Raw genomic sequence first — 21,591 nt, forward strand, 5'->3', positions numbered from 1 at the left:
CCCAAGAATGGGAAGAGACATCTTTTATTATGCTTGTTTGTTCAACTGCATATGCAAACCAAGTTCTCGGCAAGACTTAAACATCACATAGCGAGAGGTGGCAGGTGGAGGTAAATTAGCAAGGCTAGAATTGTTGCTTGTACCTCCCAGCATCCAAGCAAGAAAAAAACATACTTGAATGTCTAGAAGGATACCAACTAACTTCATAATATGGAAGTACATGAACTCTTGTTTGTCCATAACCAGGAAAAGAAGGCATATTTACAGAGCACTTCAGAAGATATTGCTAGGGAAGAGTTAAGATGTCATGTATTTTGTGGGGTGAAAGGAGATTACAAAGATGTGGTGGGAATAAAGTCACGGAGTGATTTGAAAACAATGAACATTTTAAGTCACCTTTTCTATCAAGACAGATCTTGACCGCAACATGTACCATGGCTGTTTGTAATAACATCTCACAAACATAGAACTGTACAGCACAGGAACAGATCCTGCAGCCCACAACACACCAATTCCACCCCCACAACATCATGTTTAAGTCACATACAACATTGATTTATACATGCAGCAATATTCTTTATAGTTGCTGTCACAAGATCCTAAAACTTCCAACATATGGTAATAATAAAAGAAAGGAGATGTATGTCCAAGTCAGGGTTGTGCATGACAGAGGAATACTTGACATAGAGTTTAAGAAGGAACTGCAGATGCTGGAGAATCGAAGGTACACAAAAAAGCTGGAGAAACTCAGCGGGTGCAGCAGCATCTATGGAGCGAAGCGAAGCGAAGCGAATACTTGACATAGAGTTGTTCTCATGGTCCTGCTGTCCTTCTCTGAATTACTGCTAGATGTTACAGGCTTGGGAGATGTGTCCCGAACAGACATAGTAAATAACTGTCATTTTTGGTGCATCCTTTTAAACTTAATTACATCCTTCCTATAATAATCATAATCATACTTTATTAGCCAAGTATGTTCTGCAACATGACGAAGAATTTGATTTGCCATACAGTCATACCAATAAAAAGCAACAAGACATTTTAACACCACAGTGACTCCTCCACATTCCTCACGGTGATGAAAGACAAAAAAAAGTTCAATCTCTTCGCTTCTTTGTTCTCCCGCGCTAGGGGGCCTTGAGTTGACAGGGCAATCTTGGCTCCCGTAGCCGGCGGTCGGGCCCACCACGTCGGGGCAATCAAGCTTCCTCATCGGGGGGATCTCGGCTCCCCCGCGTCGGTCAATCAGACCCCGGGTCGGGGCTGGTCGAACCTCCTGCGACTTTGGAGCTTCCCGATGTCAGTCTCTACCCGAGACTGCGAGCTCCTCGATGTTGAAATCTGCAGGCCGCAGTTGGGGCATTGATCCCAAGCAAGGGATCGCAGGCTCCAATGGTAAGTCCACGGCCCCGCCGTGGGGCTCAAAGTCAGTCTCGAGCAAGGCCGCCAGCTCTATAGCTGGGTGACCAGGGCTGCACATAGTACTCCAAGTGTCGTCTCACCAACGACGTACAGCTGCATCATGTTAACCTAACTTTTGCACTCAATATCCTTTGCAATGAAGGGAAGTGTGCCAAATGCCTTCTTCAGCGCACAGTCCACCTGACGCACCACCTTTAGAGAACCACATGTATTCAAGAAGGGTTTGTATTCAAGATCTCTCCATTCTGCAGATCTCTCCATTCTGCAACACTCTCTGGGGCTCTTCTATCTATTCATCTTAAAGTAAAACCCAGTAACAGTAATACTTGGTCAATCTACAGTGGTCACCTCAAGTTCATGCCATAAACCCTCCACCGGTTGTCCCCCATGCTAATATCACAGTGGAGCATAGAGGAAGTAGGTGTTGTTGTATGGAAGAGAGGGTCAGAGCAAACTTACTTTTAGAACAGAAGGCAAGTGGAGGTTTAGCGTGAAGACAGCCACTCCTTAACTGGAAACACATTGTGTCTGTCTAGAAACAGACACTGAAGTCAGTGGGACAATAACTCAAGCCCGCAAGCCCAGGTAATATCCTGATGAATCTCTTCTGCACCCTTTCGATCTTAATGATATCCCTCTTACAACTGCCTGATCAGAACTGCACACAGTAGTCCTAGTGTGATCTCACCAATAACTTGTACAGCTGCATTATGATATCCCAGCGTTTATATTCAATACAGTTCCTAGTGTAGAGAAGCGTGCCAAATGCCTTCTTCACCACACTGCCCAGCTGGCTCACCACTATTAGGAAGCCATGCACCAGTATCTTTAGATCTCTCTGTTCAGCAAAACTTTCCGGGACTTTCCATTTACTGCCTCATTCTAAAAGTGTGAGAGAGCAGCACACAAACCAAACCAACATTAAATCTGTTAAATAGCAATTAGTTTAATACCATTACATTTGAAGTGTAAATAATTTTTAACCAATTTTCTTTGAGGTCCATATTAAATAGTCAAGAACTCATTTTTTTCCCCAGTTTTTAAGAACACAATTACATTAGTGCCTAATATTTGAATTACACTTTCTGGCATCAGAAAAAGAATAAAACTTTGCAATTCTTCAGTTCAAGATGTTCTCTTAGCAAACAAGGCAACTTTGAACTGAAAAATGATCCTGCTATGCCCAAGAGGGTTGCAAACATGACTCTCATTAACGTTCTCCATGGTGTCCATTAACTCCTGCCTGCTAAAGGTTAACTGGATCCTTAGTTCTTAACATCAATACATGAATCTCCACACCCACTCCCACCTCCCCCCTTCCCCCAACAGCTATGCTATGCTTACTGTTATGATTGGCTTCACAATCAGGTTCCTGTTATTGGGATCATCAGGTTGAGATGCATCTTGCTGGAACTGAGCGGGTGGTACGAGATGTGGGTCACTGCTTCGCCGTACGAGGAGTGGCGTGCCTGTGGAGAACAGACTTACATCAGCAGGGAATTGCAAAAGTTACAATAACTCATCTTATTAAGACTAATGAATGCTTCTTTTCACTATATTAAAAAAAACATAATTAGCTTTTATTCTTAAAATATTCAAACCATTTACATTTTCTTTGGCTTATTCGTAGCATGTTAGGTAATTTGGTTTTATCAAGCACAGATAAATCAAGATAACCAAAAACATTAGAAGCAAGATACAGTATAAGCCTTAATTCCAACATACAGTACAAGGATGGTATAACATTTTAGACTTAATTCAAGGGATCCCTCCCTTGGTTTGGTAAATAAACATATCACCAGGGTTGGTTTGAGTCACAAAGATAGCAAAGTAAGTTAAACCACCACAATCAAATGCAGGACAAAGGGTCAGGGGATATTAAAATTGGCTACAGTGGCTTTGTCACACCCCAACCCATTCACAAAAATAAATTGATCAACATAGCTCGGGCACACGATTGTTTGGTCACCATTATTGAACCTGATGCAACTATATTAAATCACATGGAGATTTCCTTCCTGTTATTATTAACCCTCTATGTTCACTCCCTTGAACAGAGGAGCACAGAGCATCTGCCACAGAACCGGTAATTTATAAATCAACAGATTTTAGTTTAGTTTAGAGATACAGAGGGGAAACAGGCCCTTTCGGCCCACCAGATCCACGCCGACCAGCGATCCCCACACATTAACACTATGCTATACCCACTAGGGACAATTTTTACATTTACCAAGCCAATTAACCTACAAACCTGTACATCTTTGGATGCATACTATTTAACATGATAATGGAAAGATATACCATTAATATTTCTCCTGTTTAGCAATGATCACCTCTATTCCATCTCTAGACCCCATGCATCAACAAGCACGTCACTCATCTTCTTTCTCAGCCCAAAATTAACCAAATCATACTTCCCGCATTCCCCCAATACACATTCCTAGCAGAGTACATTAACTCACTCTAGTTCTTATTATAGCATATTCATAGTTTGTTGCCCATTTGTTGCTTTTATAATTTATTGCATATTTATTTGTTGTGTTGTTGAATGTGCCTGTAAAGCTGCAGCAAGTAAGAATTTAATTGTTCAGATCCTAATACATATGACAATGAAACACTCTTGACTTTCTCGTTTGTCCTCAAATTCGCATTGATGCCCCCATCCTGGTCCATTCCTTCCCGCTAAAAAGCTCACCATTTTGTTTTACATTTCCCTAATCCAGCCATGTTCGTGGTCACTGAAAATAGTTTTATATCTTCAGGTAAATCGTATTCTTCTTCAAAACCATTATCACCACCAAGGAATGGTAGGCATTCAATGGTAGGTTGAATGGGCTGCAGAAGCTGCACCAGGTGCAAGGTCATGGAGACCTTGTTCCAGCCAACCACATGTGGAGGAAGGGTCTCCAACTACATGAACTGGTGGCTGGAGCCACTATGGTGCAGCCAAGAAACTCAGAACTACATGGATATCATGTTTAGGGAGTTGATGACACTGCAGCTCAAGTATGAATGAATGAATGTTTATTGGCCAAGTGTGTACACATACAAGGAATTTGCCTTGGTGCTCTGCTCGAAAGTGACAACATGACATACAGTAACAATTAAGAAAGACACGTAAAACATTAAACATTAGTAATAAAACATTATTGATTAAACATGTGAATTAAATAAAATACCAGAGCAAAAGGAGGCTACAGATTTTTGGTTATTGAGTAGAGCTACTACTTGTGGAAAAAAGCAGTTTTTATGTCTGGCTGCGGCAGCTTTGACAGTCCATAGTCGCCTTCCTGAGGGAAGTGCTTCAAAGAGTTTGTGGCCAGGATGAGAGGGGTCAGAGATGATCTTACTCGCTCACTTTCTGGCCCTTGCAGTGTACAGTTCGTCAATGGGGGGAAGGTTGCAGCCAATAACCTTCTCAGCTGATCGGATGATTCGCTGCAGTCTCCGGATGTCGTGCTTGGTGGCTGAGTCAAACCAGACCATGATGGAGAAAGTGAGGACAGACTCTACGATGGCCGTATAGAATTGGACCATCATTGCCTGTGGTAGATTGTGCTTCCTCAGCTGCCGCAGGAAGTACATCCTCCGTTGTGCCTTTTTGACTGTGGAGTTGATGGTGGCCCCCCATTTCACGTCCTTGGAGATGATGGTTCCAAGGAACATAAGACTCCACAGATATGACTGTGGTGTTGTTGATGGTGAGTGGGAGGAGGGGAGGGGGAGCTCTCCTAAAGTCTACTATCAATTCCACTGTCTTAAGAGCTTTGAGCTCCAGGTTGTTACAACGGCAACAGGACACCAGCTGTGTCACTTCCTGTATGTAGGCAGATTCCTCCTCATCCTGAATCAGTCCAATCAGGGTTGTGTCATCTGCAAACTTGAGAAGCTTGACAGAGGAGTCTGTGGAGGAGCAGTCGTTGGTGTAGAGAGAGTAAAGGAGAGGAGAGAGTATGCAGCCTTGCAGAGAAGGATGAGTGTCCTTCAGATTGATCTGAAAGAGGAAGCATGGAGTGCAGGAGGCCTCCGAGTCAGTGCCAATCTCGGAGAGACTATCCTTTTTGGATACTGCAAGGGGAGACGGTCCCACAGGGCAATGCAGTCAAAGCCTGGAGTGCGGCAGGAATGTGCCTTAAACAATAATGAGGAAAGGAACTAAGCATTAATCTAACAGTAGTACTAGAGAAGATGGTGAGCTTGAAAGTTGATTAACCCCAAGGAATCAATGATTTACACCCCAGAATATTTCCCTCGTCAAAATTTAGCCTTTTAGACACTCTTTCTGTCCACCATTGATAAGTGCACCTTCATTGTGTTCAGTCCAAGTGTTAGGTTATTAATTAATTGTTTTTTTTGTTAAATATTATTTGTGTACAGCAAGTAAGATTTGTTGTAACATATGACAATTAAACACGCGCTTGGCTCCACCTCCTTCGTTCAAAACTCTCCCTAAAATCTATTTCAGTGACTCAGCCTTTCTCATCATACATGTAATGTTGTTGTCAACACACATTTTTGTCTAATTAGCCTTCGAGAAAATACTCTGGAATGCATTTCTACTTCCAGTCCATTGCAAGAGAGCAGCCTCCCCTTCCATCTGCAGTTCACACAGCATAATCAAGGACCATTTACACCCTGGTCATTTCCTCATCTCCATCAGGTAGAATATCACATAGCACGAGAGTCATTGTGATCCGTGCACCTTTTAAGAATCTGCACTTTCACTGCAACTGTAACATTATAATGTGGTAACGCAATATTCTGCCCACTGGTATTTTTCACTTTGCATTACCTGTGTACTTGTGTATAGCTTGCTTATACTCACACATTTGATATGATTTGACTGAATAACATGCAAGCATTTTTTTCACTGACAATAATAAACCAATATCCATATCAAAGTGGAGTAGATCAAATGTTTAAGAAGAAAACGCAGATGCTGGAAAAATCAAAGGTAGATAAAAATGTTGGAGAAACTCAGCGGGTGAGGCAGCATCTATGGAGCGAACTAATATCAATATCAAGATTGAATTACTATGATGCCCTGTGGCTTATTGTTTATTTTGTATTTATGGGGAAAATATGCACTTCTACAATGGTGCTGTGATCTGATTGAGAGCAAGGTGTCTGAGCAATATTCAAGCCTGGGTGTGCAGTGTGCAGGACATGAATCAAGTAGAATAATAAGCGGTGTTTACACAAATCCAAATACGATTAACAATCACTTCAAGGGCAATAAAGGACAAATTTACATTGATCCCACCAAATTCAGGGCAGTCTGAAGCACTTCACATCCAATTAAATAACTTCTTCCAGCCCCTTGTACCATTCCCTGAAATCATGTCTGATTGGTGTATTGACTCCTTTCCATGCCTTGATTAAATTCCTCGTCCAATCAAAATATACTATCTAATTTCCAATATAATGGCACACAAGTCTCACGTTCTATTGGTAACACGTAATGCTGGTTTCAGAACAAGTCCTTGCCATCTAGTTCTATGCACCAATGACAAGGAGTTGGTGTTTTACCAGAATCCTTCCAATAAACAAGACAAATATTTATAACAGGGAATCTCATGGGTTGAAGGACAAATCAAGTAACGTTGGGAAATCAAAGTTATGAGATTTATGATCATGACATTGAGAACAGATTGTTTATTTTATTAATAAAATAACAGACTGGGTTTATTATTCTGCGAAGGAAATTAACATAGGCTGTAGATAAGAGGTCCTCATTCTAGATGAGTCAAGATTGGATGGGTCAGATACTAAGCACATTACCACAGAGATGCCCACAGAAACAAAAGTGCAAAGGCAAACACAATCTCATCATAACTTTCTTATCCTCCGAGTCAAACTTGGCAATCTGTTTTCAAATTTAAATGTCTGTCTTTGGGAGAGGTGAATGTCATCAACTACATTCCCAAGGTAAAATAGCTGCTAACTTCCTACATCAATTAGCCACATCGCTGTAAGATTGTTATCCACAATTTTAACAGTCTTAGCACGCAATAAACAGAGAACACCTCTGATAGCCAGTAATCTGATTGAACATGCTCAGGAAGAAACAAAAGACTGAAAAAAAGTGGGCAGTTGGTGAAGCCTCACATCGCCCGAGACACGGATTTGATCCTGACCTTGAGTGCTATCTGTGTGGAGTTTGCATGTTCTCCCTTTGACCACGTGGATTTCCTCCTGGTGCTCCGGTTTCCCCACACATCCAAAAGACATGTGGGCTTGTAGCTTAATTGGCTTCTGTTAATTGCCCCAAGTGTGTAGGGAGTGGATGCAAATGCATCACCTTTCTTCAAAAAATAGCTTTTCAATCAAAGGATGCTCTCCCAAAGGGAAAATCCATGAATCAAGTATAACAATAGTTTTGTGGGACTTTGTGAACTAAGCCATGGTTTACAAAAGGACACAAAGTGTTGGAGTAACTCAGCAGGTCAGGAAGAACATGGATAGATGATGTTTCACTTCGAAACTCTTCTTCAGGCTGATTGTACTGGGAACTAAAGAAAGCTGGAAAAGGGGAGAGGCAGGACAAAGCATGGCAGGTAATAGGCTGACACAGATCAGGAGGATTTATTAATTAGAGATGGTTGTAACAAAGGCCAGAGATCAGAACAACAGGTGTGATACAGGTTTGAAGTGTAGCGGATTGTGAAGCCAGGGGGAAGAAAGTAGCAGAGGGTTGGGGCGGGGATAGAGGGGAGATAGGTGGGATTCCACGGGAGGGGAAAAGGGAAGGAAGGGGAAGGTTAGTTAGAGGTTAGAGGACCTGTAGATCAAGTAAGCCTTGGCAGACCGAATGTTCAGCGTTGTCAGTTGTCAGGTCTATGCTTGGTCTTGCTAATGTACAGGGGGGTACATCAAGAACACTGGATGCAGTAGATTAAGTTAGAGGAGGTCTTCTTCTTGCATGTGGCGTGCACAGCCTAAAGTTGTAGGATAACTTGTTCTATTTGATCTTATTTGATTGTGCACGCCAGGTTGATTGCATTCATTGAAACGGGGTGGGCCACGTGAAGGTTGCAATCCCCCACCCCGTTAGAGGAGGTGCATATGCACCACTGTCTCACCTGGATGGACTGCTGGGGCCCCTGGATGGAGGCGAGGGCTAAGGTATAGGGACATCTCCTGTGGTTATAGGGTAAAATACCTGGGGAGAGGGTCGTTTGGATGGGAAGGGACGAGTGAACCATGGAGCTGTGGAGGAAGCGGTCTCTGCAGGTGGTGTAAAGGGGCAGAGAGGGGAAGATAGTGGGATCATGATAAAAGGTTGCGGAAATGTTGGAGTATGATGTGTTGGATATGGAGGTTGGTGGGATGAATGGTGGGCTTCAGGAGAACTCTGTCCTTGTTCTGTCTAGGAGGAGAGGGAGCAAGAGCAGAACAACAGGACACAGAGGAGACCCGGGTGAGGGATCCATCTATGACAGAAGGGCGAAAACCACATTTACTACAGAAAGAGGACATCTCGAGTGTCCTAGAATTGAATCTCAACTTGGGAGCAGATGAGGACAGAGGAATTGAGAGTTGGGAATTGTGTCTTTGCAAGAGGCAGGGTGGGAGGAAGTGTAGTCTGGAGAACTGTGGGCGTCAGGAGTTTTATAGTAGATCAGTTGATTGTCTGTCATGGTTTAGCAGTTAGCATCATCACATCTTATTAGATGGTCACAGCACCAATTCCCACTGCAGAGTGGGAAAGAAATGGCAGACTGATGTGCACAACCCATTACTGTAAAAGTACTGGTGGTGTCTCTTCAAAGGCAATGTTAATTGCCTTCCTGTGGGGAAAATATTCTATTCTACTAACACAAAGAGCCGGGATGCTCTCCCAATATTTTGGCTAATATTTATCCAGTTGTTATCATTTTCACCTTGCTGTTCCTGCTCCTGTTACATCAAAAATACCAATTTCCTTGTGAGAAACTTTTGAAAAGATGGCGAGAGATGCAATGTAAATGCAGGGTCTTTTCATACCCAGGTTATTACTCTGCATCTACTCATATCAAATACACATGCTCCATCACCAGTTGCACTCTGAAACTGGGGAATTGGGAGTAAGTTTCATATCTGCAGAGGGTTGGCTAAACCTGGCCCCGTAAATTCTTGAAAGAGGATGTTTCAAACCAGAGACATTTTAATTAGACAGAGACATACAAGTTTCTGTCATCTACGTTTAGGGAACATTTTAAAATCCCTCAATATGTAATGAATTTTAAAATATTTTATTGCTCGTCACATCTGAAATCAGACTGTTAGATATTTGCTGCAACAAAAAAGAAACAGACTAATGATACCAGAGGTATTTTTATTTTATTAGTCATTTACAGAACATGGGAACCACTTTCATTGCCTGTATTTATTGCCCATCCCAACTGTTGAAAAGGTAGTGATGAACTGTCTTCTCAAACTGCTGCAGTCTGTGTGGTGAAGAGGCTCACAGAAAATTATTGGGTAGGTTCCTAAGATTTAGACCAGAATTTCAACATAAGTATGAGAAAAAATGGAACTGCAGATGCTGGTTCATACCAAAGACACAAAATCCTGGAATAACTCAGCGGGTCAGGCAGAATCTCTGGAGACATTTTCTCCTCTTTCTAATTTTTAAATATTTTCTATCCATTTTCTCCATGTGATGCTGCCCGACCCGCTGAGTTACTCCAGCATTTTGTGTCCATCTTTGAACATAAGAAGTAAGGCTCTGCAGTTCATGTTGTTGCCTAATGGGGTATCTTCTGAGAATCTCATTGAGAGTGGTGCTGCAAGTAGCTGGCAATGTCCTGCAAGTAGTTTCAGGACATTGGGAGTTCTTCCTCGGTCATTTTTGCCAAATTAAAATTTAAGCAGAATTTCTTGGCTCTAAATGTACATCATAACCATCAGTAAGAGATGAGAGAAGAGAGACTGAATGGTTTACAATTATGTGGAATTTTATTAATGATAAAATGTATTAAAATGGTCCCTCTGACATACTTAGAACAAGAGTGAGTTAGATTTAGCTCTTAGGGCTAAAGTTTTCAAAGGATATGGGGAAAAAGCAGGAACAGGGTACTGATTTTAGATGATCAGTTATGACCATATTGAATGGTAGTGCTGGCTCGAAGGGCCGAATGGCCTACTGCACCTATTTTTCTATGTTTCTATAACAACTTGTATTATAGATTCTCTTAAACAAGATAAAATAATATAATCGCACATGGTCAGCACATTTGCAAAAAGTTATCTGTGCCACATTACCCCCGTTTTACTAAAGGTTTCCCCATTGATCGCAACAACCAATGGGAAAATTATGAATGGAGAGTGGCAAAAGGGAGGGACAAAAGAGATGACACCTACTCTTGAGTATTTCATACTGGCAATAATTATATACATGTGGGAAGGATTGGGTTCAGCTCCAATCCCTCTGTAATACAATAGCACCTTCATAAAAAGGTGGAGGATGAGCGATTAATTGGGACATAACTGCGCAGATGGAAGTGTAGAGGAAGATCAGACAATAGTTTCAAATTAGTGAGAGTGTCTCGGGTTTAGGCGGACAAGGCTTAAAAATGGTTTCACGTCATCCAATTCCTTCAAGTACAATTTACAACTCCTCTCCCACCTGCTACTGCTTGTTAGTGTCTACATTTAAAATGAGAAATTCTGGTTCAATTTGAATCTGCCCATAATGACCAAGAAAGATCTAATACTGATCTCATACTCCTACATTTAATTGCTGTTCTGAACCCAAATAAAAGGTCAGTAGATATATTATTAGACATTAAAATGAACTGTGGAGCCTTGCTTCCTCTGGTCAAATTCATTCTTCACCTCCAATTTTTTTCCTAGCTTTGACCTAGTGACAGCTCTTGTACCTCTTGAGTAAGAAGGCTTACCCAAAGATACCAGAGAGGAGCAAGATCGTCCACTCGTCGAAAAAGCCGTAGCGGGTCATGGGTAATCTTTAGCGCCATTTCCATAACCTGCTTCCGTCTCCGCTCTAGTATCTTTGCTTTGGTCATGGCGTCTTTATATTGCAATTATTTTTACCAAAGACCACATAAATCATCTTTTTTTTGGTCCCTCCTCTCGGCCTCTAGTGTGAAACCCCACATTGTCCCCTCTCTCTCGCTCGCTCGCTCGCTACTTTATCTCTCCCTGTTTCATTTCAGTCTCTCCGTCTGCCCACCTCTCCCCGACCCACCCACCCCCTCTCTCTCTCCTCCAAGCAAAGATACTATAAACATAGTATTATAAGTATTATAATAAACATAATATTACATAGTGTCCAAGCAAATATACTATAAACATAGTAAACACAAACTGTTCCCCCGCAACGTTGATGATACTGTGAGAGGCAAAACTGAAGTTGGGTCGGGTTTACTGAAATGGCGGAAGTTACGCTCCGTTGCGTAATACACGTCAGTCCATTGGATTTTGCAGGAGTGGTCTATCTTGCTCTGCTCTAGTATCTTTGGGCTTACCCCTCCCCCCTCCCCACCACTAGAATAAAATCTGGGCTAATATTCCAGTGCGGTGCTGAGCAATCATTTCTGATGAAAGGTCACCAAGCAGAAACATTCACTGTTTCGCTCCTCACAGATGAAGCCTGACGCTGAATATTTCAAGCATTTCAGCTCCAGGCAGGTGTGGTATTGCTAAATGTGTGAAGTCAAACCAAGAAACCCGTCTGCTCACCTAAGTCATTGTAAGAGGTGGTGCCATTTCTAGGAGCAGCAAATGACTTATTTCCAATATTTTAGCTAATAGGACTGAAAAACTGGTCTACCAAAATCCAACAAAAACTCCAAGGGCTCCTTCTGTGTCATAACAATTTTTAGTTTTCTATTGATCAAGCAAAACCAGCATTTATTACCCTTCTCTAAATCCCTCAAATCGGTCATGAATCCATGAACTACTGCAGTAGGCACACAGGAGACGACCCAGCAATTTTCAAGTCAGGTTGCTGTGTTACTTGGAAGGTATCCTGCCAGTGATGGTGCCTTACACTTCTTGATGATGGCCTTTTCACGTTTTGGAGGTGTTGGTGGAGGACCTGGGAGAGCATCTGCAACATCTTTTTGTACAGAGCCATAAATGGAAGAAACCAAGGTTTAAAGTAGAAAATCTATTGCCAATTTACCAGGTGATATTCAGCATCTTGAGTATTACTGAAGCGGCTTGAATATGACTGAAGCTGCACTCATCCAAGTGGAGAATACTCCATATTCTCCCAACTTGCTCCTTGTAGATGGTGGACAGGCTTTGGGAAGTCGTGGTGGTGAGTCACTCGCTACAGGATACCCAGCCTCAGATCTGCTCCTTCAGCTACGGTGTATGTTGATTATTTGATCAATGATGAGCCCTGAGATGTTGATGAAAGGGAAATCTGTAATGATCTTGTCTGGATGATGAGACGCTCCTCTTGTTGGAGATGGTCGTTGCTTGGCCCTTGTGTGGCGCAGATCCATACCTTACCTCTAGTTATTGATTCCAAAGATAAATATCCACAATTTCCAATGTTGCTGGATTAATATGAGGGTGGTGAGAAAATGGAGCGAGCCGCCAAATAAGGCAGCTGAAACAGATAGTGTAACAACATTTAAATGATACTTGGACAGATACATGGACAGGAAAAGCTGAGAGGGATATGGGCAAATTGTGGGCAAATTAGACCACTTTAGATGGGGCATCTTGATCGGCATGCCAGCGTTTGGCTAAAGGGTCTGTTTCCATGCTGTAAGACTCTATGACTCATCATGAACTTCTTATCTAAAACCCAGAGCGTAGTTAGTCATGTGGCGCAATCCGCATAGGGGTGGCAACCTTGAAATAAATAACCAATATTACATAAACAGCCAATCTATGGGAGAGAGTGAAGATGTGATGCTTGTTGGACAGAGGGTGAGTAGGAGCAAGACCTAAGCAGGACAAAGACAGTGGTGACAATAAGGTACTGTTCTATAAGAACCAATGACCATGTTTATAACCACAACTGCAGCAAACAGCCACCAACTTATGCAAGGATCTGAGGCATAGCGACAATGTGCCAACCGGCAGACGTTACAAGGCCTTCTATGCCCGAACCTCCAGACTCAGGAACAGCTTCATTCCCAGAGCTATAGAGGGGCGGCTCTGAACCGGCCCTGCTGAGTGCCCCCCACCCCCAATGGACTGTCTCCCTCGGATGGTCACGTCGCACAGACACAGCTGCACTTTAGTCTGTTTGAACTGTTTTGACTATTTTACTGTTGTAATGTTCTTTTTACAAACCTTGTTCTCGGGTATCTAAATCAAAATTTTATTAGTTATTTAAGTTATAACATCAGATGGAAGCTGCATACCAAATCTCGTTGCACTTATGTGCAATGACAATAAAATATATTATTATTATTATTATTGTTATTATTATTATTACTATTATTATTTCTACAAATGCATGCATTCTTTCAATTCTACTGATGTTGCACTTGAACCATTGAGGTCAGACTGTCACAATAAAAGGTTATTAGCAGTAAACCCGGCTTGCTGAAGAAGATTCAAATGTATCATGTAGAAAATTAGTCTGATTACAGAACAATTGTTTTCAAAGCTGTAAAAACTAAAGTTATACAACTTAAATACCCCTCCATTATTCTCATGAAGTCACTCGAGAAAGAACTAGACAGATTCACACTCCATCATTACCTTCTGATGCTTACAATTATTCTCATGTCTTCACACTTGTGAGAGCCCCAAAAAAGGTTTCAATCCTCCAAGGATCACCCTGGAGTCTATGGAAAATTAAAGTAATCCACAAGATATGTATGCAAGAAACCCAAGGGAAAAATAAGACCCAACAAAACAAACTTTTCAAAGTTTTTACAAGAACATAAAAAAACAGAAAATAGAACATGCCAAATGGCCCCAGAAGTTAGACTTAATGTATTCCATCACACTATATTTTGTGCAGCACACAATGGGCACTGCTGGGTTATGTAGCCAGAGTGGCTGGGAGTGCAGGTGAACTGCTCCTGTGAGACAGCAGCTGCCACTTTTCAGCAGGCTATTAGGAGACAAGAAACAAATCCCCAGTTTGATTCAATTTCCGGTGTAGGGGGAATCTGGTCTCTGTTTAGGATCTCTTTGAGGCAACTGTGCTCAAATTAGGAATGCAGCCAAGCGAAGGTAGTATATCTGATTTATTCCCTCCCCTTATTCCTCCTGGCATCTACAAACTAAAAGTTTTTTTATTTCAAAAATAAACGTTATTCATAAAAAGATATAGAGTACAAAACGATTGGTATGTCTTTCTTTACATTCATTCTGCCAACAAACCAATAAAATCTATTTACAATGCACCAAATGCCACCAGAGTTTCCTCGTTAAATGTGCACAGTATGTATTTGAGAAGCTGTTACACAGAGCCAGCTGCTCAGTGGCATCATGACCCTGGACTACGGGGCCTTCCCCACAGTGTCTTTGCAGTGGCTACACGGAGCGTCAGTGTGTCCCTTTACACACTCCTGCAGCCTGGAATGTTCCAGGTGGCAACAGCCAGACATCTCGTACACTGGAAGACCAACAAGTTTCAGACTATTCAGACTACCAAAAATATTAAATTTCAAAGTAGCCAAATGAAAGACTATTTCATCAATTTAAGCAGGAAAGAATACAGATGAGGATTTATAAGGATGTTGCCAAGGCTCGAGGGCCATAAGCATTGGGAAAGGTTAGGAAGGCTAGGGCTTTATTACTTGCAGCACAGAAGACTGATGTGTGATCTTATAGAGATGTATAATACCATGAGGGGAATAGATAGGGCGAATGAATGGAGCCTTTTTTCCCAGGGTAGAGGAATCATGAACTAGAGGACATAGGTTTAAGATGAGATGGGAAAGACTGAATAGGAACCCAAGATGCTTTAACAGCATGGATTGGACTAGCTTAGATGGGGCAATTTGGTCAGCATGAACAAGTTGGGCAAAAGAGCCCGTTTCTGGACGGTATGACGCTGACTATTTACTCAAGCAAAGAAAGATCTTTGGTTTATGTGGTGCCCTTCAAAACCTAAGGTGTTCAGAATATTAACGCCAGTGAAATAACTTTGAAGAGCAGTCAGTGCTGTGGGGGAATTCATTACTCAATTGTTTATAATAAGCCCCCAAAAAGTAGCAATGTGATAATCATCATTCTGTTTTTGATGGTGCTGTTTAAGGATAGAGTATTATCCAGGACAATGGAAATAACTTCAGAGCTATTAGAAGAGCGGTGGAGGATCTTATGAATCCAATTGAGACAGGACGTGTTTTCTGTTAAACATCTGCTCTGAAAGAGGTCAAATCAGATAGTACTCACTATGTACTATACTTAAGAAATTGCCTAAATTCTGTTTGCAGATTTCTGGAGTGACAGCAGAAGTTGTTGTTTTGGTAAATGAGCTAATGCCGGGAGACTGAAATGAGCACAGAATGGAGACGTTTTACTTACAATGTAATTACAGTTGACCAGATGCATTACCCCCTTGCCCAAGAGCATTTGGTGGTGAAACAGGAAATCTAAAGATGGATAAAAGCTGATTAATTCCCTCATGCCAAAGCTATTCTCTCACTGTATTAAGCACACACATTTCTTTCTTAAACATTGGGAGTAGGCCGATAAACCAAATAATAATTAAGAATAAGATGAGAATCATCTTAATGTTTATTTCAAAGCAAATATAAAGTTGTTCCAATTTTTGTGACAGTTCCAGAATCTGGCGTAATAATTACATGCTGTGAAATTTATTTGATTTAAGCACTGCAAATGATCAGTGAAACGCTTCAGAATTTACAAATGCATAAATAAGTCTGTGGTTTAAAAGATGATGCCTCAATGGAAGATCAGTATAATCATGGAAAGGGTGGGAGGAGGGGTAAGAAAAAGAAATGAGATCTTTCTCCACAGTCTTTCCATAGTGAAACAGCCAATAACTCAATCAAAGTCGGATGGTTGGGGCAGATGCAGCAGTAGTGAAAGGAAAAACTGCAGGGTACATCAACACTATCACTCTTAAAAGGACAGCCGATACAACTACAGCAGCAGTCTATGAATGAATCAACTAGAGACATCAGTATAACACAATATTGAAAAATAAAAGAGAGAAGATAAAAATACAAAATTGCTCAAAGCATCGGAAAAAAAAACATAATCTCTATATTGTCACAAATAACATAGTCTTTTGTAAAATCCGACATGCTTCCCCATCTCTCTTTTTCATTGAAGTGAAATAACAAAAATGCATTAAAAATCAGTGTTTTTGTGCAACTTTTTCTATCAGTGTGAATATCCCATCACTCCATGACTTGCAAGGTTCAAACTGTGCAAGACATAAAGTGGATGTCTGCTCCATTTAGGTGTAAAGTATTTAATTTAAAGCAATGGCAAGTACTTCATTTTTGCAATTAAATTATTGGCTCTGATGTACCACAACCACTTGCTAGAGTACAAGGGATTACAACCAACTTTACTATTTTACATTTTAAGTTTGAGAACACTTCTGCACCCAAAAATATACCAGCTGACTTACTCCAGCATCTGCAGTTCCTTGTTTCAACCTTATTTTACAGTTTGTACAAGTCATTTGTGAAGTCACAAATGGAATATCATGTTCAATTTGAGTCACTCTGCTGCAGGAAAGACGCCATTAAGCTAGCAACATTGTAGAGAGGATTTACGAGGATGTTGTCAGGACTCAAGGTGCTGAGCTTTAGAGAGCGGTTCGGCAGGCAAACTAAATTCTTTATCAACATTGTCATTTCCCAACATTGCAGGTATCTTCACAACAGCACCACCGAAAAATACACCGCCGATGGAACAAAGGATGAGCCCGGAGATGAAATCGGGCCCTAGACTGAAGACTGCGGTGACCGAACTAACGGCTGCAGTCTACAGCCAAGGCTGGGATGAGTACGAGAACCAGGCTGAGTTCCAGGCCATGGCGCTGCTCTAGGACCCAGGTGGGTGCTGCCGAGTTGCTGGGTTGCTGCTTCTCCGCACAGCCAGCGCCCAGAAGAAGCGGCAACCCCAGCTCAAAAAGGCAGCCAACACCCCCCCGACCCCTCCCCCCCCTCACCCCCAACCTGCTGCCACGACGCCCCGGCAGGGTTTTACGCAGCCATCAAGGAGGCATCTACACCTAAACGGTGAGGCCTGTTGGTTGGCCTGGCAGGAATTGAGCTGGGCTTGTCGCTTCTTCTCCGTGCCACAGCCAACGCAGAGAAGAATCGGCAACCCCAGCTCAAAAAAGCAGCAAACACCCCCCGGGTTATTCACTTTACCCCCTCCCCTCCCTCTCTACTTCCCTCCCTCTACCTCCCTCCCTCTCTGCCCCCTCACCCCCTCCCGCCTGCGCAGTTGGGGGTTATGCGTGAGTGGATAGGGCGGAGGATGAGGAAAACAAGCGAAAAAAATAATATTAATATAATATCTAGGGAGGGTTGGTGTGTGGGGGTGGTCAGTGTGTGTGTGTGTGTGTGTGATGCCACAGGCCGCCGCGCCCCCCCCCTCCCCCCCCCGCAACCATGTGTTGAGGGAACAAAACCCAACGGGACCCACTTGGACTAGTACTTATTAAAAGGCTCACCATGTATGTGTGTATATGTGTCTGTATATGTGTGGGTATACGTGGTTGTCTTTACATCTTCGCAAAAACACTACACGGTAACGATTACATTTTTACATATTCTGATTCACATGTTTCCCCTTTAGGCAGAGAACACCTTCATTGAACATTTTATGCTTTATTTCTCTACATTATTGATTAAAGTTTAAAAAAATCAAAAGACTTTGAATTTAAAATGACCAGCTTCAACTGATGACATCACAATGGCTCGGCTAGCAGTGACCAGCTTCACTGAAGATTTCATCCTATATTTCACAAGTTATTCGTGATTAAAGTTTTTAAAATGCCAGCTTAAACAAGATTTTTACTGTTAAAATCCTTCCTCCCAACTTCCAACACACTTCGATACAAAGTTGCAAGACAGAAGCACTCTGAACTTTTCACATCAATGGGATCTTTCAATAGGAGGGGAAGGGCCAATTGGTATTGCAGTTGGAATTTTTTTTAAAGTCCACTGCTGAGGGAGGCAGGGGAGTGCCGGAATCTTACGTTCGGGAATGGGTTAAGTTGCATTGGGGGAATGGCTGAGTGGTGGAATATTGCGTTGAGAGCCCACACCATTTGGGGAGCAGACATATTCCGATTCACATTTTTCATTAAAATCATTCCTGCCAACTTCCAACACACTTCGATACCAGTTGCGACACAGGAACACTCTGAACTTTTCACCTCACAGGAGGGGGAGGGCGTATTGCTATTGCAACACGCAGGGCAAGTGGAATTGGAATTTATTTTAAAGCCCATTGCTGAGGGAGGCAAGAGAGTGCTGGAATATTATGTTTGTCTTGAGTTGGAGGACCACGCCTCCCTTGGGGGCTACGGGTAGGGAATGGGTGCGTTGGGGGCTGCACCGGATCTGCACCGGACCCAACGGGTCTGCACGTGGTCTAGTATACTTTTAAAATTGATGAAATGTTTTTAGGATGATTTCAGCAGCTAATTTGCCCCTGAACGGTTATGGTTGCATAATTTTTTATTATCTATGTCTGATTACGGGATAACTGTTGACTGTGTGCGTAAGGTATTGGAGCAGGTAACACAGTTTGACTGAGGCAGTAGAGTTTAATTTGCTTCTTAAACAAATTTGGCAAATCTTTGGATTTGATGCAGAGTCTCAAGTAAAAGGTCACTGTGCATGTACATCAAGCTTTTCAGGGTCTAATTGGTGTTTGTGCACCTGACATCCTGGCATTGAGGTTTGGGCATATGCCAGCAGATTCTACACAGGGCTGGTTTAATGAAAATGTTCTAACATACAACAACAGAGAATGAGAAAGAAAGAAACAGAAAAAAATCATAGAGTAATGGTCATACAGCACAGAAACAGGCTCTTCAGCTCACCATGGTCATGCCAAAGTTTTTGCTAATCTACACTGATTTGATTTGCCTGCATGCGATTCATATCCTCAAAAGAATGAGAAAGAGAGTGAGTGAGAGGCAGAGTTGGGAGACATTTCCAGAGAGAATTCCAGAGACTGGAGCCCAGCTAGCTCAACGCAATGAAAACTGGAATAGCTACAATAAGAGGTGTAGAGATTGCGAAGGTTTGTTGGAGTCATTGGAGATTGCTGGTATAGGAAGAGGTGAGGCTTTGGAGCAATTTGAACTAAGGAGTTTTTCAAATGTAAAGTTATCTGACATTTTTGTTAAAATATTTAATGAAAATAACAATAATCTTGTTATTTCCAAAGATAGATAAATAAGTGTAGAATTTCACACTGAAACATAAAAGTAGTAATAAACTAATGATGGAAAGGAACCAATTATGTGCAGGGACTTCAGAAAGAGGGATTGTTTTCTTTTCACCAGAGATAAAGGAAAGGTTGAATAGAGCTGTTTAAGATTATGTTTTTATGTGAAAGGAGAAACTCTTTTGACTGGCAAAGGGTTCAGTAAGCACAAGAGACAAATTTGATTACCAGAATAACTTTTTCAAATAGACATCAATGCTTCTTATGTTCAAAATCATTTAAGGATTTTGAAATCAAGGTTTGCAGAGTTTATGTTTCAAGAAGCACAAGTGAGTAAGTTGCGCCTTAAAGGTTTAACATCATTTCTCACTACAAGATTCTACAAGCACAGCACAGCTAGCATGGTGCTACATGTTCAGGGAAATTAAAGTTCACTATCACTAGGTGGTAAGAAAGAGATGCAATCAAAAATCCTTCAAGATACAAACTGTACTGAACACTGGGGCCTTTTGCCATTCAAGATTTAGACAAGTTTTTTCCCCATTGCAAATGATATCTTTCTCTGCAATAGTTTCCACTAAAGGAGATAACATTTTCCGCTTGCTGGTTTCTTCCATTGACAGCAAGAACAGCTTCAAACATTGAGCTATTTCACTAATTGATTTTTCTTTAAAAGTCTCCAATTGCCTGCCTCTGTCTGTCCTTCCTCCTGGTTGTTTACAGAGATCAAAACAGATAAAGGCCTTCAGTAAGGGTCAGGGGTCATATCAACTTTCTGACCTTTCATCGATGTGTCAAGCCAAGAGGTCCCCACAACATAAGAATGCCCTGTTGCACAATGACACTATAAACACCAGCAGATGTCAAAATGCTGTAATGCATTGTAATTATTTATCAGTGTTGCAACCCTTGACATACAGAAACTGATGAACTCTGACTAAAGCGCAGATAAGTTCCACAAAATTAGCTTCTCTCAAAGCAGAATTGTGCCTTTTCACTGACTCAAGGCTGAGCTCTGTCTCCAAATGACACAGATTTAATTAACTTTTGCACTCTCTCGTTCCGTCCTGGGGTTAGTAGATCACACTTGGATACAGCTCCAGAGAATCACGAAGCTCTCAATTACCTCGTACACGTCACCTTCATTTGTACAAATCTCTATGGACTACTGGCTATCATGAAAGGTGCTGGGAAATGCAACTCTGCCTTCAGGCTTTCTGATGAAAAATACTCAGGGATTCATTATTGTTGATACTGGGCAGCTGATTTTAAATAACTTTTGAAATATGGTCTCAACAGCAGCCAATTTCTTTGCACAGCACGTTCCCACAACTAGTCTGATGATAACAACGAGGCAATGTTGTTATAATTATGTGGGTTGGTATAAACTCTGGCACTTTCACATTCACAACTTTTTAGTGGCACAGCCTTGCTATGTTGCAAGGAAGTTGTGGCGTTATGAAGTAGGACGACACCGAGTAACATATCATGGAAGAGATATTCTTACTAATCTATCAATGGAAAAATAACAGTAAATAAACCCTAGCTTCCTGCATGGGACAACACGAGTCTGGGTCATTTCAACCGCTCTCCCGTGGAATAGTAGGCCAAGAAGATGGTAGGAAGGGGAGGGGAGTGGAAATAATTTAGTTGAGCAATTCTGAAATTCAATCTAGTTCAATGAAGCTGGTTGGAATATTGCAGCCAATCAACAGAGTTGGGTTTGCATGACCTTTTCCTTAACATGTCACAAGTCACAGGGTTTGGTGTCAACATTACACATTGGTGTTTATTTTCTTTATAATTGTGCACACATAGCAGGTCAGATGAAAGCAGACCAATAAAACC

At 41.8% G+C, this 21,591-nt stretch overlaps 1 protein-coding gene across 2 annotated transcripts in view; it reads right to left on the minus strand.

Annotated features, from left to right (window-relative positions):
* Positions 1-21,591, minus strand: part of pard3bb (par-3 family cell polarity regulator beta b) — a 1,003,167-nt gene that overhangs the window by 616,509 nt on the left and 365,067 nt on the right. For both annotated transcript variants that reach the window (XM_055638338.1, XM_055638337.1), the window contains exon 4: positions 2,767-2,891. In XM_055638338.1, the coding sequence (XP_055494313.1) occupies positions 2,767-2,891 (125 nt within the window). The remainder of the gene's footprint in view (positions 1-2,766; positions 2,892-21,591) is intronic.

This window comes from Leucoraja erinacea, chromosome 7, assembly GCF_028641065.1.
Source record: "Leucoraja erinacea ecotype New England chromosome 7, Leri_hhj_1, whole genome shotgun sequence".
Classification (NCBI taxonomy): Eukaryota; Metazoa; Chordata; class Chondrichthyes; order Rajiformes; family Rajidae; genus Leucoraja; species Leucoraja erinaceus.